General features: G+C 39.8%; 1 protein-coding gene across 2 annotated transcripts in view; it reads left to right on the top strand.

The window, feature by feature from the left end:
- LOC306965466 (cGMP-dependent protein kinase 1-like) overlaps positions 1-17981 on the top strand; it is a 189361-nt gene that overhangs the window by 28026 nt on the left and 143354 nt on the right. For both annotated transcript variants that reach the window (XM_079559918.1, XM_079559917.1), the window contains exon 2: positions 979-1145. In XM_079559918.1, coding sequence (XP_079416044.1) covers positions 979-1145 — 167 coding nt within the window. The remainder of the gene's footprint in view (positions 1-978; positions 1146-17981) is intronic.

Below are 17981 nucleotides of genomic sequence, written 5' to 3'. Positions count from 1 at the left end.
ATCCCCTCAATTAGTTCATAGCGGAAACACTGATTTCCCAAAAGGTCAAATTATTCCTCCGACATAGTGCCGGCTTTCATGTGGCGTCTCTCGTTTTTTAAGCCAGTCCCACGTAGCTCTGCGCGCTTAATAAGCATATTTGTAATGCGCTAATAGTTCTGTGGTTCGAAGGCCAGCTTCTGATGTGCAGCCATTTGAATCCATTAGCTTTGCCTTTCGCTGTTTAGTGACTTGTTTAACAGTTTGGTGATAACAAAAGTGTCGGCCTAAACATCTAGTGAATGAGGGGAAAGGTTCTTAACGCTCAAGGGCTTTCATGGTTCCCTTGGGATTCAATGTTTCCATAGCATAGTTGATTGGGACGTTTCCTCACCAAGTGTGTTGGTCTTAATGTAAAACTGTAGTGGCGGTCCCTGTGCGAGAAGCTTGAACCTCTTTTATCTGGACAGTTGGCTTCAACCTTTCTTTCGGTGAGGCTTAAGCTCTATTGTGCAAAAAATATAATTTTGTTTCTTTTGGGAAAACATGACCTTGATGTGGAACTCTTGTTTCTTTGCTGAAGAAATGCAGTATGATTTGGCTTTGTTCTTGCGATACGCTGCAGGTGAAGAAAGAAGAGAATGTATGTGTTCAACTTTATTTAGGACTCAAGGCCCTTTTCCTGGATAAACAAAGGAACACACACACAATAAACTGAAAAAGAGGCTTGATTAACTGTCAATTCCAATCTTTTGCTTTTGATCACAGACATTCTTTTATTTTCTTCGTCTTTCTCCGGGACTAGGTTACAAAGGCAGCCGTCTGAGCAGAGATGCCTGTACTTTCACTTTTTACAAGCACCTCATCCAGCGGCTTTTCTCTCATCTCATGTTTGCACGGGCTTTACCAATAAAGTTGACGTGGCCATTGCATGTGTAAAATGTATTACAAACTACAAAATGGAACAAAAAGCTCCATCTCCCTGTCTCACCCCCTCAGGTCCAAGGAGCTGATCAAGGAGGCCATCAAGGACAACGACTTCATGAGCAACCTGGAGGCTTCTCAGATCCAGGAGATCGTGGACTGCATGTATCCCGTGGAGTACGCCAAGCACAGCCTCATCATCAAGGAGGGAGACGTGGGCTCGCTGGTCTACGTCCTGGCAGGTAAGTCAGCTCGTACAAAGCAGGCGTCTTCTTACGCCTAAACGTTTGTGATACGTCTTTGAAGGCGCTCCTGTAGGCCTGACAGCGGGAAAAAACGAAAGGGCATTTTTGATGAGACGCTCGGGCGGTTGCGGCGAGTGTTTGCGAGTGATGCGTTCGACGTCCTGTTGATTCCATCGGACACCGCAGATAGGACTGACTTATTTACGGTGCATCCGTCGGAATCAGTGTGGGTGGGGGACCTTTGGACTGGGGAATCAGGATGATCTTCGATCGACACAACGTCTTACGGACAATATCACAATGGAGATTTAATTCAAAAAAATTGGCTTACACACGATGGGGACGGAGGGAGGGGGGAACAACGGGGTGTGAATGGTATGAGTGTGTGAATTTGGGTTTGAATGTGGAGGAGAGAGGTGCACAATCATATTTCGACTTAACAAGTACTAAGGTTTTTCATGTAAAGATAAGATATCTCAAATTACTATAATGTCAGCGTATAAGAAAAAAATCACATTAGTTTCATGGAATGTCAGGGGGTTAGCTAAGAACATCAAAGCAGGGAAGGTTTTTTCACACTTAAATTCATTAAAAGCAGACGTTCTATTCCTACAAGAAACACATCTGTGTAATGACAATCAACACAAACTTAAAGCTAGCTGGATATCTCAGGTCTACCATGCACCTTTTACTTCACAAGCTAGGGGTGTAGCCATTTTATTTCATAAAAATGTGCCTTTTATACTTGCATCAAAAATAATGGATCCTAATGGGAGATTTGTTTTATTAAATGGTCATATTACATCCTACCCAGTGACATTTTTGAATATTTATGGACCAAATACCGATGATCCAAACTTCTATCATAGAATTTTTGGTTTACTCCCTGATGATAGATCCTCTCATATCTACATTGGTGGTGATTTCAACTGCCTTTTAGATCCCACTATAGATAGATTGTCATCCAAATCTCATGTAATTGCTAATTCAACTAAAACAATCAATAATATCATGAGATCAAGAAATATCATAGACATATGGAGAACAAAACATCCAGATAAAAGGGAGTATTCATTTTACTCCGCTGTACACAATTCTTATACAAGAATTGATTACTTCTTAGTGGACGCTTCCGCGCTCTCCAATATCAGTAACCCTGAGTATCACAGTAGAGTCATCTCAGATCACAGCCCTGTGAGTCTGCAGATCCAAATTGATCTTCCTAAAATTAAACAAAAATGGAGATTTAATCCACAATTATTACTATATCAAGATTTTAAAGTCTATATGAATAAGAGTATCCAAGATTTTCTTGAGGTGAATGATAACGGAGAGGTCTCAGACTCCACTCTGTGGGAAGCTCTAAAGGCTACTTTGAGAGGATACATCATTTCATTTGAAAGCTCTAAACGAAAAGAAACGAGGAAAAGGCAGAAAGAATTAGAAAAAGATATTAAACAGATGGAAGTAATTCATATAAATTCCCTCTTGCAGTCTGACTACAATAAATTACTGAAACTAAAAAACGAATATAACTCTCTTCTTCACGAGGAAATATCCAAACTTTTACTAAAAAATAAACAAAAACACTTTGAAATATCCGATAAACCACAAAAACTTTTATCTAGACAGCTCAAAGGAGATCAAGCCAAAACTGCTATTCACAAAATATGCTCAAAAACAGGGGAAATATGTACAGATTTACAGGATATTAATAATGTCTTCAAAGACTTTTATTCAGAACTTTATAAATCCAATTCAGCTACATCTGCTAATGATCTCAGTGATTTCTTTACTACATTAACTCTACCTCAATTGAGTCCAAATCAGCAGACTTCTTTAGACGATAGTATTTCCATTGAAGAACTTGTAAAAGCATTGAGATCCTTCCCCGTGAACAAGAGTCCTGGTCCCGATGGATTTGGAGTGGAGTTTTATCAAGCTTTTAGTGAAATATTGTCTCCTATACTACTTAGAATGTTAAATGACTCTTTCTCAAACAACAAGCTTCCAAGTTCCTTGTATGAAGCCCATATATGTGTAATACCGAAAAAGGGGAAAAATCCACTCGATCCAGCCAATTATAGGCCTATCTCCCTGCTCAATTTAGACCATAAAGTTCTAACTAAGGTACTTGCAACAAGATTAAACAACCACATAACAGAAATTATCCATCCGGACCAGGTTGGTTTCATCCCAAACAGGCCTTCATTCGGTAACGTGCGGAGGTTGTTGAATTTGTTGTACTCAGACTGCACAGAAAACAAAAAAGGCAGCCGTTTTGACTCTGGATGCTCACAAAGCTTTTGACTCAATTGAGTGGTCTTATCTATTTCATACTCTCAAACTATTTGGGTTTGGAGAAAACTTCATAAAATGGGTGAAAATCATCTATTCTGCACCAAAATCATATGTCATAACCAACAATATGGTATCGGACAGCTTTGAACTGCATCGCGGAGTGAGACAAGGCGACTGCCTTTCTCCCTTACTTTTTAATTTAGCCTTAGAACCACTGGCTATTGGTTTAAGAATGAACCCCAATATTAGAGGATTTCCAGTGGGCTCATCAGAGAGTCTCATCTCACTTTATGCAGATGATGTACTTGTTACACTTACTGATCCAGAAATTGCATTACCACTACTTCTAAAACATGTAGACTCTTTTGGTAGAATATCCGGTTATAAAATAAATTGGTCCAAAAGTGAGCTTATGTTTATAGGAGAAAATGTTAAAATCAGTCAAAACCCTATTCAAGTCGCAGAAAACTATATATCCTATCTCGGTCTGAAAATAGCCAAGAATTATGAATCATTACTAAAATTAAATTTTAATGAAGCCTTTGAGAAACTGAAAAGATCCATTGAGTATTGGAAGACCCTTCCCCTCTCCATGATAGGCAGAGCGAATGCTATCAAAATGATCACCCTGCCAAAATTTATTTATCTCTTTCAAAACCTACCAATTCTCATTCCTAGCGATTTTTTTCAAAAAATTGAATCCTTGGTCCTAGATTTTGTGTGGGGGTATAAAAAACGCAGAATATCAAAGAAGCACTTATTCAGATCTACAAAGGAGGGGGGACTGGGCCTTCCAATGTTCAAAAATTACTACTGGGCAGCAAATCTGAAAGTCTTAACCTATTGGAAGATAGGGTTTCCAAACGATGGATCACTTAATTCTGCTCCTTTTGGAAATTGGAACTGCAATCATTAATTAAACCTTACACATCATTGTTATCTCTACTTTTTACTAAACCAGTCTCTTCTATTAAACTAACAAGCCGCAGTATTGTGGTGAGAAACTCAATCAAAATTCTTTCTCAAATTAAAAAAATATTTAATATTCCCAATATAACTATGTATTCACCAACATGCCACAATCATGCATTTATTCCGTCTACAACAGACAAAACATTTCTTAATTGGCACTTAAATGGGATTAAATGCATAAAAGATGTTTACCTAGAGGGCAGTCTGGCGTCATTTGAGCAATTGCGAATGAAATTCAATCTGTCCCAATCTAGTTGGTTTCGCTATTTGCAGTTTAGGAAATTTATTAAAGATAACCTATCAAATTCTCAGTTGCTAAATGAAAATCACCCTTTCATAGAAACACTAAACCTACCACCCACAAGCAAAAAGCTTATTGCTAAATTTGCTAGTTGCTTCATTGTACCCGTCACATCAGCAGATGGTGTGAAAAAAGCATGGGAAAAGGAACTAAAAACAACAATATCGAAACAACAATGGGAACGGACACTCTCTCAAATTCACAATTGCTCAATTAACAGCAGACACAGGCTCGTGCAGTTCAAAGTGATTCATCGTTTCTATTATTCCAAAGTTTCACTACACACATTCTATCCTGACGTATCTCCATTATGTGATAAATGTAAATTGGCTGAAGGATCACTGTCACATTCATTTTGGGAATGTCCTATTATTCAACCATTTTGGTCCAGCATCTTCTTCTTTTACTCAGGAGTGTATCAGAGAAATCTTGTCCCTGACAGGGATATGGTCTTGTTTGGGTGGTCTTCTGAAACACAAAACCTTCCACAACATATTAGGGCTGTGTTGCTCTTAGGGACTGTCTTGGCCAAAAGACTCCTTCTCAAAGAGTGGAAAACCTCATCTGCACCGAACTTCAGGAACTGGCTAAATGAACTTGTGAACGTAATGACTCTTGAAAAAATAAGATTTATAAACTCTACAAATATGAACAAATGGGAAATAACCTGGAATCCTTTATTGAAATATATTGAATCCTAACTTGTTGGCATTTTTTTTATATATATATATATATATATATATATATATATATATATATATATATATATATATATATATATATATTTTTTTTTTTTTTCTCCTCTCACCAATATATATTTTCTACATATAATTCCTTTTTTTTTTTTTTTTTTACTATAATGTTTCTTTATCATGTTTACACTTATTTGTCTTCGTATGATGGTTTCAAATAATTTTTACTGTTATACTTTTGTATAGTTATGAAGGTGAATGTACGTATATGTATATATATATATATATATATATATATATATATATATATATATATATATATTTTACTTTATTTATTATTATTATTATTTATTATTTATTATTATTATTATTATTATTATTATTATTATTATTATTATTATTATTATTATTATTATTATTATTATTATTATTATTATTGTTTTTTTGTTTTTGTTTTTGTTTTGTTTTTACTTTCCCTTTTTAGTGCCTCCGTGTGAACGGCTGAGGGGTCCCCAGGAAGTGATCCAGCGATTGCTTCCTGGGCCCCCTTGATGCCGAGCAATATTCATCCATCTTGTTATGGACTGGATCCTTTGCTGATCCTGAGCCAGTACAGGATGGATGGATATATACAATATCTGAGTACTCTCTCAAATAATGTAATGTCTCTATACCACTGTGAGCCTTTAGTTTGAAGTCTCGATTGCGCCTCTCTCCTCAAGTGTGCATGTGCGAGTGACTGGATGAATGCAGTCAAGGGTATGAGTGAACAAAGTGTGAATGACCAATGTGATTTTAACTGTAAATTCAATAAATATATTTGGATTGGAATCAGTGTGGAAAATAGTGTTGTGTAAAGACTCTCGCAGATGAAAGCGAATAGTTTGAAAGAGAGCTCTGATCTGGCCAATAGATTTGACCCTGGCCTGTTAAGTAAAATGGATCGATAAAGCGATATACAACCACCAGTGGGCCCCATGGATGATTTAATTTAATATTTTTTTTCCTGAAATAGAAGGCTATGTGTTTTGATTGAGGCCAAGTATAATGGAAGAAGGTATTAAGAACAGGCTATTTACTGCTATGAAGCTTACTAACAGAACATGATTGCGCCAAACAGAGGTGGTAATGAGTTTCTGATAGCTACTCAAGAAGGGACCGTCGGGCAGAAGTCTGGTCTGGCTTTAAATGGTAGCCTGCGACTTACAGACTTGCAATAAACACGGAACATACATGGAGCGCTTCAGCAGTGAAGAAAAAGGCCAAATTGAACAGGGTTACGCAAAAACTGAATCAAGGAGAGACATGGCGCGTGTATCAGTAATGTTCAGCAAAAGTTTCAAATTGATATCTCTAAATCAAATCTTTTCTCCTATTCACCTGCAGTGTCTCGCCTGAAGCAAAAAACTACTCCAGGTCTGTGTCTGACGAGGGGACAACGTTATCCCACACAAAAGCCTAGCCACAAAATAGAAGATAAGGGACTTTTATGGCGTACACGTTGCTCGCCGAGTGCCCATCCAACCCTGTCCTCTCGCTGTTGCCGTGATGTAGTGGTCAGTCAGGCGCGGACCCCCCAAAAATAAATTAGACTTGAGCGCAGACAGCTCATACACTCTCTGAGATTTTGTCAAAGGGTGGGCAATAAAAGGTGGCATTTAAAGGTTAATATTTCACGAGGAGGAGCGCGGCTATTGATCGAGGGTTTTGGCACTATATGGTCGAGCATCTTCTTTGGATTACGGACTCGGTGTGGCATTTCTAGCTCTGTTGTTCCACACAGGCCCGTGGTTTGGAAAAAAAAGTATTAGCTATATCTTCATGTGCTGAAGTTTGCTTTGGTTGAAGATTTACTGTTCACTGAAAGTTATTACTGGTGTTAATTTTTTTTTTTTAAGTTGATGGTGTTATATCCAGTTACATGTTTAGCATCCTTGGCTCATAGAAACAGGGTTCTGGTTTCAGACATTGGAGCTGATACTGGAAGAAATACGATATCGGGTATCGGCTACAAATACCCAATACTGAACCGATACCAGATTCAACAACTTAAAAACACAACTTTTACCACCTAAATCTAAGTGAATGTGGACATGCTGTACATCATTGTACAGGGGAGGAAAGGAGAATTCAATCGCTGACTTAGTTTTAACCACCACAAATGTATTTTTTATCAGCGCAACAAAATTCCGTGGTTAGCATCAGTAAGTTAAAGCTTGCGGGCGGTAACGCTAATGCTAACAAAAACTAATCAAGGCTGGGTCAGAAATTATGATAGAAATACCGAGTAGCCTAATAAAGAAATAACTGATCTAACATATTTGTAATGATCAGATCTCTACATGTCAGTTGTTTATATTAAGGTAACCTAAAGCCATATAGCCCAAAGTCATATACCCAAGGATAATTTGTATAGAAAAGTCCAGTGATCCTGATTAAATGATGAATGGCACTGAAGCGTTGGTTGAATGCCGGACAAATTCTCAATGAGACAATAATAAACAAAACCAAATGATGCAGCTATCATCAGTGTAAGTAATTCTGCAGAAACAGCCCTTGATGAAGCAACTTGGTACCATCAGCTTTTTTTTTAAACCAGGAGGATCCTGCTGCTTCGATTGATCGGACTTTGTAATGTTATGTGCATGTCAATATCAGCTCGACCAAATGTTAACAAAGAGTGCTGAAAAAAACATCAGACTCTCAAGAACTTGAGTGACCCCGACTTGTCTCTCGTTCTGTAAAATCCGTGGCATATACTTGGCCCATGCAGCGGGTGAGACGAGGCTGACTCCTCCTCGGAGAATCGTCTCTGTTTGAATGCCAACACAAATATTGTGGCTGCATGTGCTCTGTCTTCATTTGAGTGACTCGGGGGCTTTAGCTGTGGCCCGGATAAGAACCGTGACTTTAAAGGTAATTATATTTAGGAGATGGGTCAGTCTGATTGATCAGGTCCTCTCGGTAAACTCTGGGGAAATGAAGTTTTCTTATCGCTCTTGTTTTCTTTACTGTAGACACGGATCACTAAAGCCACACGGAGAAATGCTGTGTACCACGCTGTGTAAATGTCAGCACGCTGCTTAAACACATTTGTAATATAACTCTGCCTCATTTCAATTTCCTGATGGAGCAAATAATCAGCCGAACATTTTGTTTTAAATATTATTGCTTTGGCGTATTCTAATCTTTCAGTCTGGGCTAGAAACCAGATGATGAAGTGGGCTGGAGTAGATCATCCAATTGTTCCCATTTGTAAGTTTCTCTTTGTGGACAGAGATTTGCATATTCATTTGGCACAGGTTGCAACCCCTTCCATCTGGGCTTTGGACCAGCAGTGGATCATGTCGTTATAAATGTTCAATAATGCAAATTTCTCTTTTGGTGGACTGTTTGAAAAACAAATTTGATATGTGGGTGTTATGTTTTGTTCTTCCCAAGCAACATCCATTTATAATGACATCTTAATAAATCTAATTGATGTTTTATTCTGTGCACAGTTGTGGTTACAATTCCCAAAGTGGAGTGGCATGTTCTCCCTGAATCTCTCTACAGCTGCAGCCTAGACCTAACTACTGACCGAGATCCTGAATGAAGATCTGGAGATGGGCCCCCAGGGGCTGGGGTTGTATCAGTGTCCAAACCTGCCCATAAGTATGATGTAGGACCGCCGCCCCCTTTCCCCTCTCTCACTGAACAGCAGCTCTGAGGACTTGGATTTTATATTTTCGAATAAGCCAAATATAGCCCGCCTGACATGGAAAAACAGAACGGTCAACCCGTGGACAGTTTTTTTCTCACCGCAGAAAGCTTAAAAATCCACCGAATTAAGCAGGATTACAGCAGACCTGGCAACCCTGTCGGGGGGCTGCTCTGGCATCGTCTAGCTCCTGACAGGTTGCTGAGGGGTTACATTTTCATATGCAGACAATAGTGATGACCGGGTCAGCTTTTGGAGCGGAGATCAAAGTCATACTAACTATAGGCAACATCTAAGTTCGGTGCAATGAGAAGACAAAACCGACTTTGTGTGGGATTTATGGATAAGAATGCACTGTATATTGTAAGACAACAATGCAAGTAAAAAAAAAAAGAAAAAAAAAAAAGGGTGCTTTCTAACCCGACCCACCCGAAGTTTGCCGTATATTTGAGGTAGGATTACCCGTGTCGTATTGAAGTGGAATGGGACCCAATTGCAAAACAGCCAACAAACTCTTCAGTAACATTACATTTAATGGAATGTCCAAGCAAAGAGGAGCAACAAAGCAAAAATCCAAAACTCATGGACATAGACATAGACATAGACATAGACATAGACATAGACACACAGACACACAGACACACAGACACAAACCAAGACAACCCGACCTGTCCTAATCTGCAGACATCAGGTCAAGCCACGCATCACTAGTAGACAATGAAGTACTTAATTTCAAATGTGTAATCTAGAAGTTTACAGGATTACCTAAAAGTATTACATAGATGAACTATAGTTCTTATTCTTAAAAATAAAAATGCTCTACTGTATGAATTCCCTGATCACTTTCACCATTTTGTCTTGACTTAAAAGAGAAACAAAGAACTTTCTTTACCTTCGCACTTCTGTAAAATGCATAATGCATGTTAAGCTGAGACAAGAAGACGCGCTCTCACGGCTTTATGTCAGGCCTGTAAAGAGCAGATACGCAAACACAAGCCTACAATCTAAAAATGCAAATGACATGCAAAACAGATCCGCCATGAGTTCCCGCAGAGCGCACTGGGTTGAACACTGCGCTCACACGGAACAAAACAAAAAAAAAGTGACTGAGAAATAATAAATGTTTTGACAGCTTGTAAGTGACACGGGGAATTAGACGATGGATTTTTCATTACCAGTCTGACACAATAAAGCAGAATTGTAAAAGAAATATGGAGTTGCTGAGGAGGAGTGGAGGAGAAAAGATTGTAATCACTGTCTGAGATGAGACTTGGAGGGGAGGGATTGTTAGCGCAGGTGAGTCGTCATGCTAGGTCACAAATGGGGACGCGTCTTGATGAATAGGTTCCCCTCGAATGCGAGCGGAAGACGGCAATGAGATGGAATTATTGTCAAGGGCTTTTGTGATGTGTGAGATGGAAGCGCAAATTCTTGAGGAGATTTAATGTAACAATAGTCGCGTGGCGTCAAGGTATTAGGCATGTGTGCTTCGGCTAAAAGAGACAGGGCTCAAAAAGTGGGAATATCCGGGTCCCCGGATGTGCATTATGTACATTTTAGGTATTGAGTGCAAGGATTCATGCTTTAGATCAGTGTTTTTCAACCACTGTGCCGTGGCACACTAGTGTGCCGTGAGATATTGTCTGGTATGCCTTGGGAAACAGCAGCATGGCGTTAGCCAGGTTGTTATTATTATTATTATTATTATTATTATTATTATTATTATTATTATTATTATTATATTTATTATTATTATTATTATTATTATTATTATTATTATTATTATTATTATTATTATTATTATATTTATTATTATTATTATTATTATTATTATTATTATTATTATTATTATCCACAAATAATGTATAGTTTTCGAGTGTCTGTGCTGTCTAGTGATCGGCAGAGTAACCATATAATACTCTTCCATATCAGGTAGTTAATTTCTTTGAGACAAGAGAATTAGTGATGCATTGAGGCATTGTGGCTAGCGAGACTATACGGTGTTCCTATTCAAGACACTTTGATGAGAACGACTGAATATAGGCTACAGAGCTACATTTTTTTTTACATTTTCTGCTGGTAGTGTGCCACGTGATTTTTTTCAATGAAAAAAATGTGCCTTGGCTCAAAATAGGTTGAAAAACACTGCTTTAGATAGCCTATGTACACTGCGTTCCAGATTATTATGCAAATTACATTTTTACAGAGGAGCTCTTCTTTGATTGCAGCTTCAAAATTCTTAAATCCATTAGACTTGTGAGGTTTTGGACAGTTTCTGCTTGAATTTCACGCTTTTCATCAGCAGTGAGATCCTTTTTCTTTCCCATATTGCTTGAAAATGATGGTCTGCTTAATTATGTGGAACATCCTTTTTCAGTAGTTTTTCTCTTAACTGGGCTTAACCTGACAACTAATTATCAGAGGCGTCTGAGATTGATGTCAGTGATAGAAAGAGCCTTAAGACACTGAAAAACGAGAAGTGTTTTGAAACGTGGAAAAACAAGATGTAAAAATACCAAATCAAGACCGAAACAAGACTAAAATGGAACTAAATTAGGAAAACAATGACTAAAACGTAACATAAATTGTTTGCTATGGATATTGCGTCACCTAACATGGCAATGACAATAATTGTTGCCCTTGTCAAACCCTTGTCAATAGCACCTAAAGAAAGATGTTACCGGGCAGCTGTGAATATATAGGATCCGTCAAGTGTGATTGGGGAGTGAATGAGTTGGAATATTATTCATAACTCCAGTTCTGAAAAGCTCTGACCCCATGAGAGCCCGTTGAACTGAAGCCAAGGTAAACGCTTTCAGTGACATTCACCATGCCTTAAACATCAGAAATTAATGTAAATTGTATCAGCTCCCACCCACTGGCCTCCCGAGACTGTGTATTGCCCATATCTATGTAAAAACCCACTATAAATACGTCCCAATCTTATATCCTAAGGGTGCACTTCATACTTCTTTTTTTTTTATCTTCAATTAACATACAGCCTCACAACTTTATGGCAGCAGATTATCTCTCACGGCCTGAACTGGATTTCCATTTAAAGAAAACATGCTCGCAGCGCTGCCCGGGAGTTGGAGACTCTGTGCCAAAAAAAAAAAAAAAAAAAAAAAAAGCGCTTGCAAGTCAATGGGAGTTTCTAATGAGGAGTGACAGGCAGCAGGGCCCGTGCCGCGCCGTGTCACACCCACAGCTGCGGCGCTCTGTCTGACATCATTTTCCTATCAAATGAGCTGTTCCGCTTGGCATTGTCGTCCGTTATAACAGAGCTGGCCGCGGTAATAAGCCGGTATGGGGGGGGGGGGGCAGAGGCAGGAAGCGAACGCGCCTCTAAAGGCCTATGATTGTTTTCTTTTGTACAGGAGTGGTTCCCAGGTGCAGGCAGGTTGTGGAGTGAAATGAAAGGTAGCTCTGAGTGTATATAGGGCAGGGAGGTACAGTTTGGAGCACTATTGATGCAACTTGACCAGTTAAGCGTAACAGTACGACCACATGCCTGTAATTGGTTGGTTTGAATAATGTATCGGTGGAAATCACATGCTGAATACAACCTCTCCCCGTGTGCGTCACACTGATCTTTCCTTTGGAAGATACTGACCGTACACATTCTGGCCGCTAACAAGCTGCATCACAAACAATGGCATCTCAGTTAGTAGAGCATTCGCCGCCTCTGCCATTGGGGTCTGGAGCATAGACATAATAATAATCCTTGCCGTGCTGGAGAGTCTAAGGACGGGGGACACGCACGCCGCTCGTCGCTACCTCCTATTGGACGTTATATTTGCCTGGATTCACCTGAACTTTTAATTGTCATATTTATTGCTCTGTTTTATTGCCTTAATGTTTGGTGCAGCCCTGTGAGGCGACTTCTGTTGTGATATTGGGCTATACGAAACCATTAAACTTGAAACTTGAAACTTCATAATAGACTCCGTCTCCTCACTCATCCCCATGTGCTATAATAACTGTCTTCGAAAGGGGAATCATGACGGGTTTACAGACTCCTCCAACCCAGCTGTGACAGAGCATTTTCCTAAAAAGGGCATAGGGGTGGGATCTTTACTGTAGACTCGGCCCTCACGGGGCGGGTAATTCGGTGGTAGCTGCGCTATTAGCTCTAATGCTAACGGCCTGTCAATCAAAGTTTGGCCCTCTTTAATATAAAACATCTCTAGAATGTACCATACAAAAACCAGCTTGGTCTCTTTAATTGTAACTAACGCAGCATGATCACAGGAGCAATATCTAACTGTAGAAAGTTAAGAAAAAACAACCTTTACAGTTGCTTAAAGGAACAGGCCACCACTTTTCCAAACTGAGATATGTTCTTACCTGAGATTAGACGAGTTCATACGTACCTGTCTGGTCTTTGTGCGTGCCCGTGGAAGAGTGTGGTAGCTTCCAACTTCACCCTAGCTATGGAGCTATAGGAATATGTTGGGAGAGGCCAAATGCTAACAACATCTTTGGTCGTTTTGCGTGACTGAGGCCATGCACAAAGACCAGACAGGTACGCATCAACTCGTCCAAGCTCAGGTAAGAATCTCAGTATGTGAAAATGGTGGCCTGTACCTTTAAATCGAGTGCAAAGTGCAATGCTATCTAATGGAAAACTAGCTCCACATATGGAGGTACTGCAGCAATGGCGGGCAATGTCGACCCCTAGCGTCGCGGATTTTAAGCAGTGCAAGCAGCGGCCATTGATCTGGAGTCTGAGAGTGATTGGTAAACAGGAGCAGCTACCTCAGGGTAAAACCGTGGAATTCTGAGTCCTTCCGTGTAAACATGCTGTTTTCTTTGTAAAATAAAAATAATTCTTTCTGGTAAATCTCAAATCCAAGGCCCTCAAAGCTGCTTTTTCAGTGAGAGCGGGAGAAAGAGGCAATTCCGCATCATTGGAGAAGCACAGTGGCTCTGTAAACAAGTAAAAGACATTGGAAATTCCAGCGGGTATAAATGTCCGCAAGTTTTGGCCATTTGTTTTGGTTTTTCCACGAGACTGGCAAGTTAATGTTGAGCTAAAATGTTAAGCAAAGCTCGCTCTTTAGTAACAGTCGTCTCTGGTTGGGCACTGGCTTCGAGAGCAAAAACAATCCATTTCTTGTTTGGAAAGCATTTAGGAATTGCATTGGACGATGAGATGTTAAAATGAAATACAGTGGAGCAGAAATTTCGTTTCCGAATCAGCTTTAGTCTAAACCCGCGCCCTCTTTCATTGTTGACAAAAAACATCTGATATCGACAGTTATTACGTTATTGGTTCCTTTAAATCTGTCACACACTATTTTTTCTTCAAATTGTGCTCAAAATGTCTTACCTGAGTTGAGCTCTTATCTGTGTTTATTTCTGCAACACCGCCCTCCTAACATGCCAAGTACCACCGGGCTTGTATCAGCTTCATGCTAGGCTGCCATTTTTACCCGAGATTTCCAGGCCATTCTAGTTAAACAACCCACGGTAGTTATCTTTTGTTACAGATGCGGCAGATAATTGGAGATTAGGCACAACAGCAGCCGCTCGATTGGAAGAAGATCTTGGCACCAATTTTGCGGCATGATGAGGTTGGCCTGCCATAGAAATGTTAATGATATTTTGTTAGCACCAATCGAGCCCGGGCCTCTGCTTTTAAAATCAAAAAACTGATTGCGATGGACGAGACAAAAGGCCGAAGTTTCCATGGCGATGAGATGAGGTTTGTGATTGGCCGTGGCAGCGGTGTAGAGACGGGCAGGTGGCTGGTAATGATCATAAGCATTGTAATTATGTTACGATGAAGTGTTTCCCCACAAACACAGGCATATAGCAACAACATCCAGACTCTCATTAGTCTCCATTACAAAGGATGCCTTCATATGCAAAAATGCGGTGTCTAAGCACGATATTATTACAACTTTATGGACACATTATTAAAATTTTCATCCCAAAAGTACATGTGCGTGACTTGGAAATATGGTTAACTATGGCCCTGTCCCAATAGGAAGGAAGGACTTTGTTAAGTGCCTTTCACAGACATGTCCATGATGTACAGTTTTAATGGAAAGTCCATTAAAGCAAGGAACTTCCGGAGCCCGCCCCCATTTCCTGTTAGGCTTCTAATACTGATGCTACGTCCATGTTTGTCACAGGCAATAATTGCTCCACACTTTCTTTTTGGGACGACAGTGGCGCAGATTGTAGAGCAGATAGTCTTTTGAACAGAGGGTTGGTGATTCGAATCCCGCAGGTGTCCTTGGGAAAGACACTACACCCTCCTTGCCTCCGGTCTCTGTTGTATGAATGAGAGTGTGAATGGGTGAGCGGTTTCTTGATGTAAAGCAATTTGAGTGCCTAATGAAGGTGGAAAAGTGCTATATAGAAATATCATCATTTACCATTTCTCACAGCGAAATACAAGGTGAATACAAGAGGTGCAAGTATTGGGACAGAGCCTGCGATGTAACTTAGTTTGTACTTCAGATTGAAACATATTGGAAGTTTTGAATATGTAAAGTATCAATTTCGGCAAACAGGGAAATGTTTCTGCATGTTTTAAATGTAATTAAAAGATGCTCATCGTTTTATCATGCTGCATGTATTAGAGCATTTGGGAAGAGGAGCTCAGTGTGAAGCCTTAGACATTTTCAGCACATCCATACACTTCTTCTGTGCCACACCTGATGCCGCCCCCTACTATACATGGAGTCGCTCACTACTTCAACAGTGCGATGGCCTTTTATTGTGCTCCTCTCCTGAAGTTCCAAATATAGACACACAGGAGAACTTGCAAACTATATTGCACACAAGAGGCCCCTGGTGAAACAAACCAGGAAATAATGGCATAATATTCTGTCTGTGTGGTATGGACAGCTAGCCTAGTGAGCGTATAAGAAAAATATAACTTGTCTCATTTAAAGAAAAGTACAAGGTTTTCTTAACTGGTTCTTAACTTTGGCTAAACTTTAGAAAACACTTCACCTAAGTTATCGACTGTTGATTCTAATGTCCCGCGCTGACAGTCCTTTATAAATTACAGCATGAGGCCAAACAGTTACAGTCAGCGCTCGCTCTGCCAGTATGAACAGTGTACTCCTTGAAAGTGAACCAAATCAATATTTACGTCTGAGTGCCGTTCCGGGCTCACGGCTTTCTCTCCTTGGAAGCCCCGGGAGTGCACTGGTGGTCTTCTGGTAAATAGCGGCAGTGTAAATAGGATTTTAAAGCCAGTAGATGACTTTGAAACGTGACAGCTCGATGGCCTGCCTGCTGAGTGGGAATTTCAGACCAGCTGCCTGTTGAATTAAACATTTTTCTTCTTTCATCTCGTCATGTGTCGACGCTATGAAGGACAAGTGGTTTACAGGACATAGTAGTTTTCAGGATAATAACTTTTTTCATGTTTTATGTTTTCTGCTATGCCCCCCTCAGTTTACATGATGAAACGTCTATGTAAAGAAAAGAAAGGAAGGAGTGAGAGAGTATTTCCAATTGGCCTGGAGCGCCCTCTGCAGGCCTCAGTGAAAATGACATGTGATAGAAGAGTGCTTTCACTTTTAGCTCATGACATTCATGACAATGGCGCCGTGATGAACGTAAAAATGTGGAAGCCAGTTTTATGTATTATCTACGACGCAACAAAATCTAGGAAATGTGGATTTGGAGCGCTTCGGCAGTAGAAACAACCAAAGTGAACAGGATTACTCAAAACGGTGTGAGTGGCGTTAAATACTAGTCCTTTCACGAACATTATAACATCAATTTGCGAGACAATTTTGCATGATATGGCTCTGAAAAGTCAGCCTAAAACAGTAGAATCATCTGTGGACAAGATTTTACGGTTGGTGAATTTATGAGACAGCTTGAATGAAAGTGAATAGATTGTAACTACCATTTGTTCATGTTGTAAATACTCCAAAAGTGAAGAAAAATAATTTACAATTCATGATATCCTCATGCCACAGAATAGCTTGGATTGCAGAGTGGTTGGCAAGAAACCTGTGTTCTGCTGACACTTCCTCCCTATGTTACAGCGGGATTTCTTGACAAAAAAAGTTTAGATGAAGATAATATTGTTACTGAAAGAGTGTGAAGCAAGCGTGTAGCTAAAACCCTCTGCAAGCATGTCTGCCCAGCGGCTAACTGGTCACTGACCATATTGTGTATCTGCTGTTCCTGCCTCGGGCCTGTCGTCTCTGCTTGACCACAGAAAAAGGAGCAGTAAAAGATCCAGAGCGTAGAGGGGAATGCAGTGAGGCACACAAATCTTTGTTTTACAATTTGGGGGTAGACGCTCATAAGGTTCTTGCTTCAGCCCACTCCTTTTGAGCAGCATGTATACTGCTCAAATAAAAAACTTTTATTTTTATTTTAGAAATAGCTGCCATCAAATAACTTTCTTGGTTCTTAGAGTTTTGTCTTTTTATCGAGACCGCCACAGCCTTTGCTAGATTGTTGCATACATACAGGAGAACATTACTAAGTTATAATCTAAGAAGAGTTCTCCTTCAAACAGTGCACTATGTGAGAAAAAGGGGATGAAAGTGAACCCAAACTGACTGCACAGGGGAAAGCGGTGCCAAGAGACGTCATGAATTTGTCATATTGTGAGTAAATAATGCATTTCCCTGTATTTGTTATCTTTTAGGCACTTCTAGGCTCACTGTATATTTTATTAGTTTGCCTGAGCCCTGCAGGGAACAGGCAGGAGAGACAAGCGACCGCTGGCGGCACTATAAAACAGAGGCACTTGGCAAGACTACACTACTGTGAAGACTACATTCAAAATTTACAAGTATATAAATACATGGATATTGACGACTACACTCAAAATGTATAAGTAAATATATTTTGAAGACTATACTCAAAATTTATAAGTA

Source organism: Gobius niger (assembly GCF_951799975.1).
Source record: "Gobius niger genome assembly, chromosome: 7".
Taxonomy (NCBI): domain Eukaryota; kingdom Metazoa; phylum Chordata; class Actinopteri; order Gobiiformes; family Gobiidae; genus Gobius; species Gobius niger.
The sequence above is the reverse complement of the archived record's forward strand: the minus strand, read 5'-3'. Positions and strand labels throughout refer to the sequence as shown.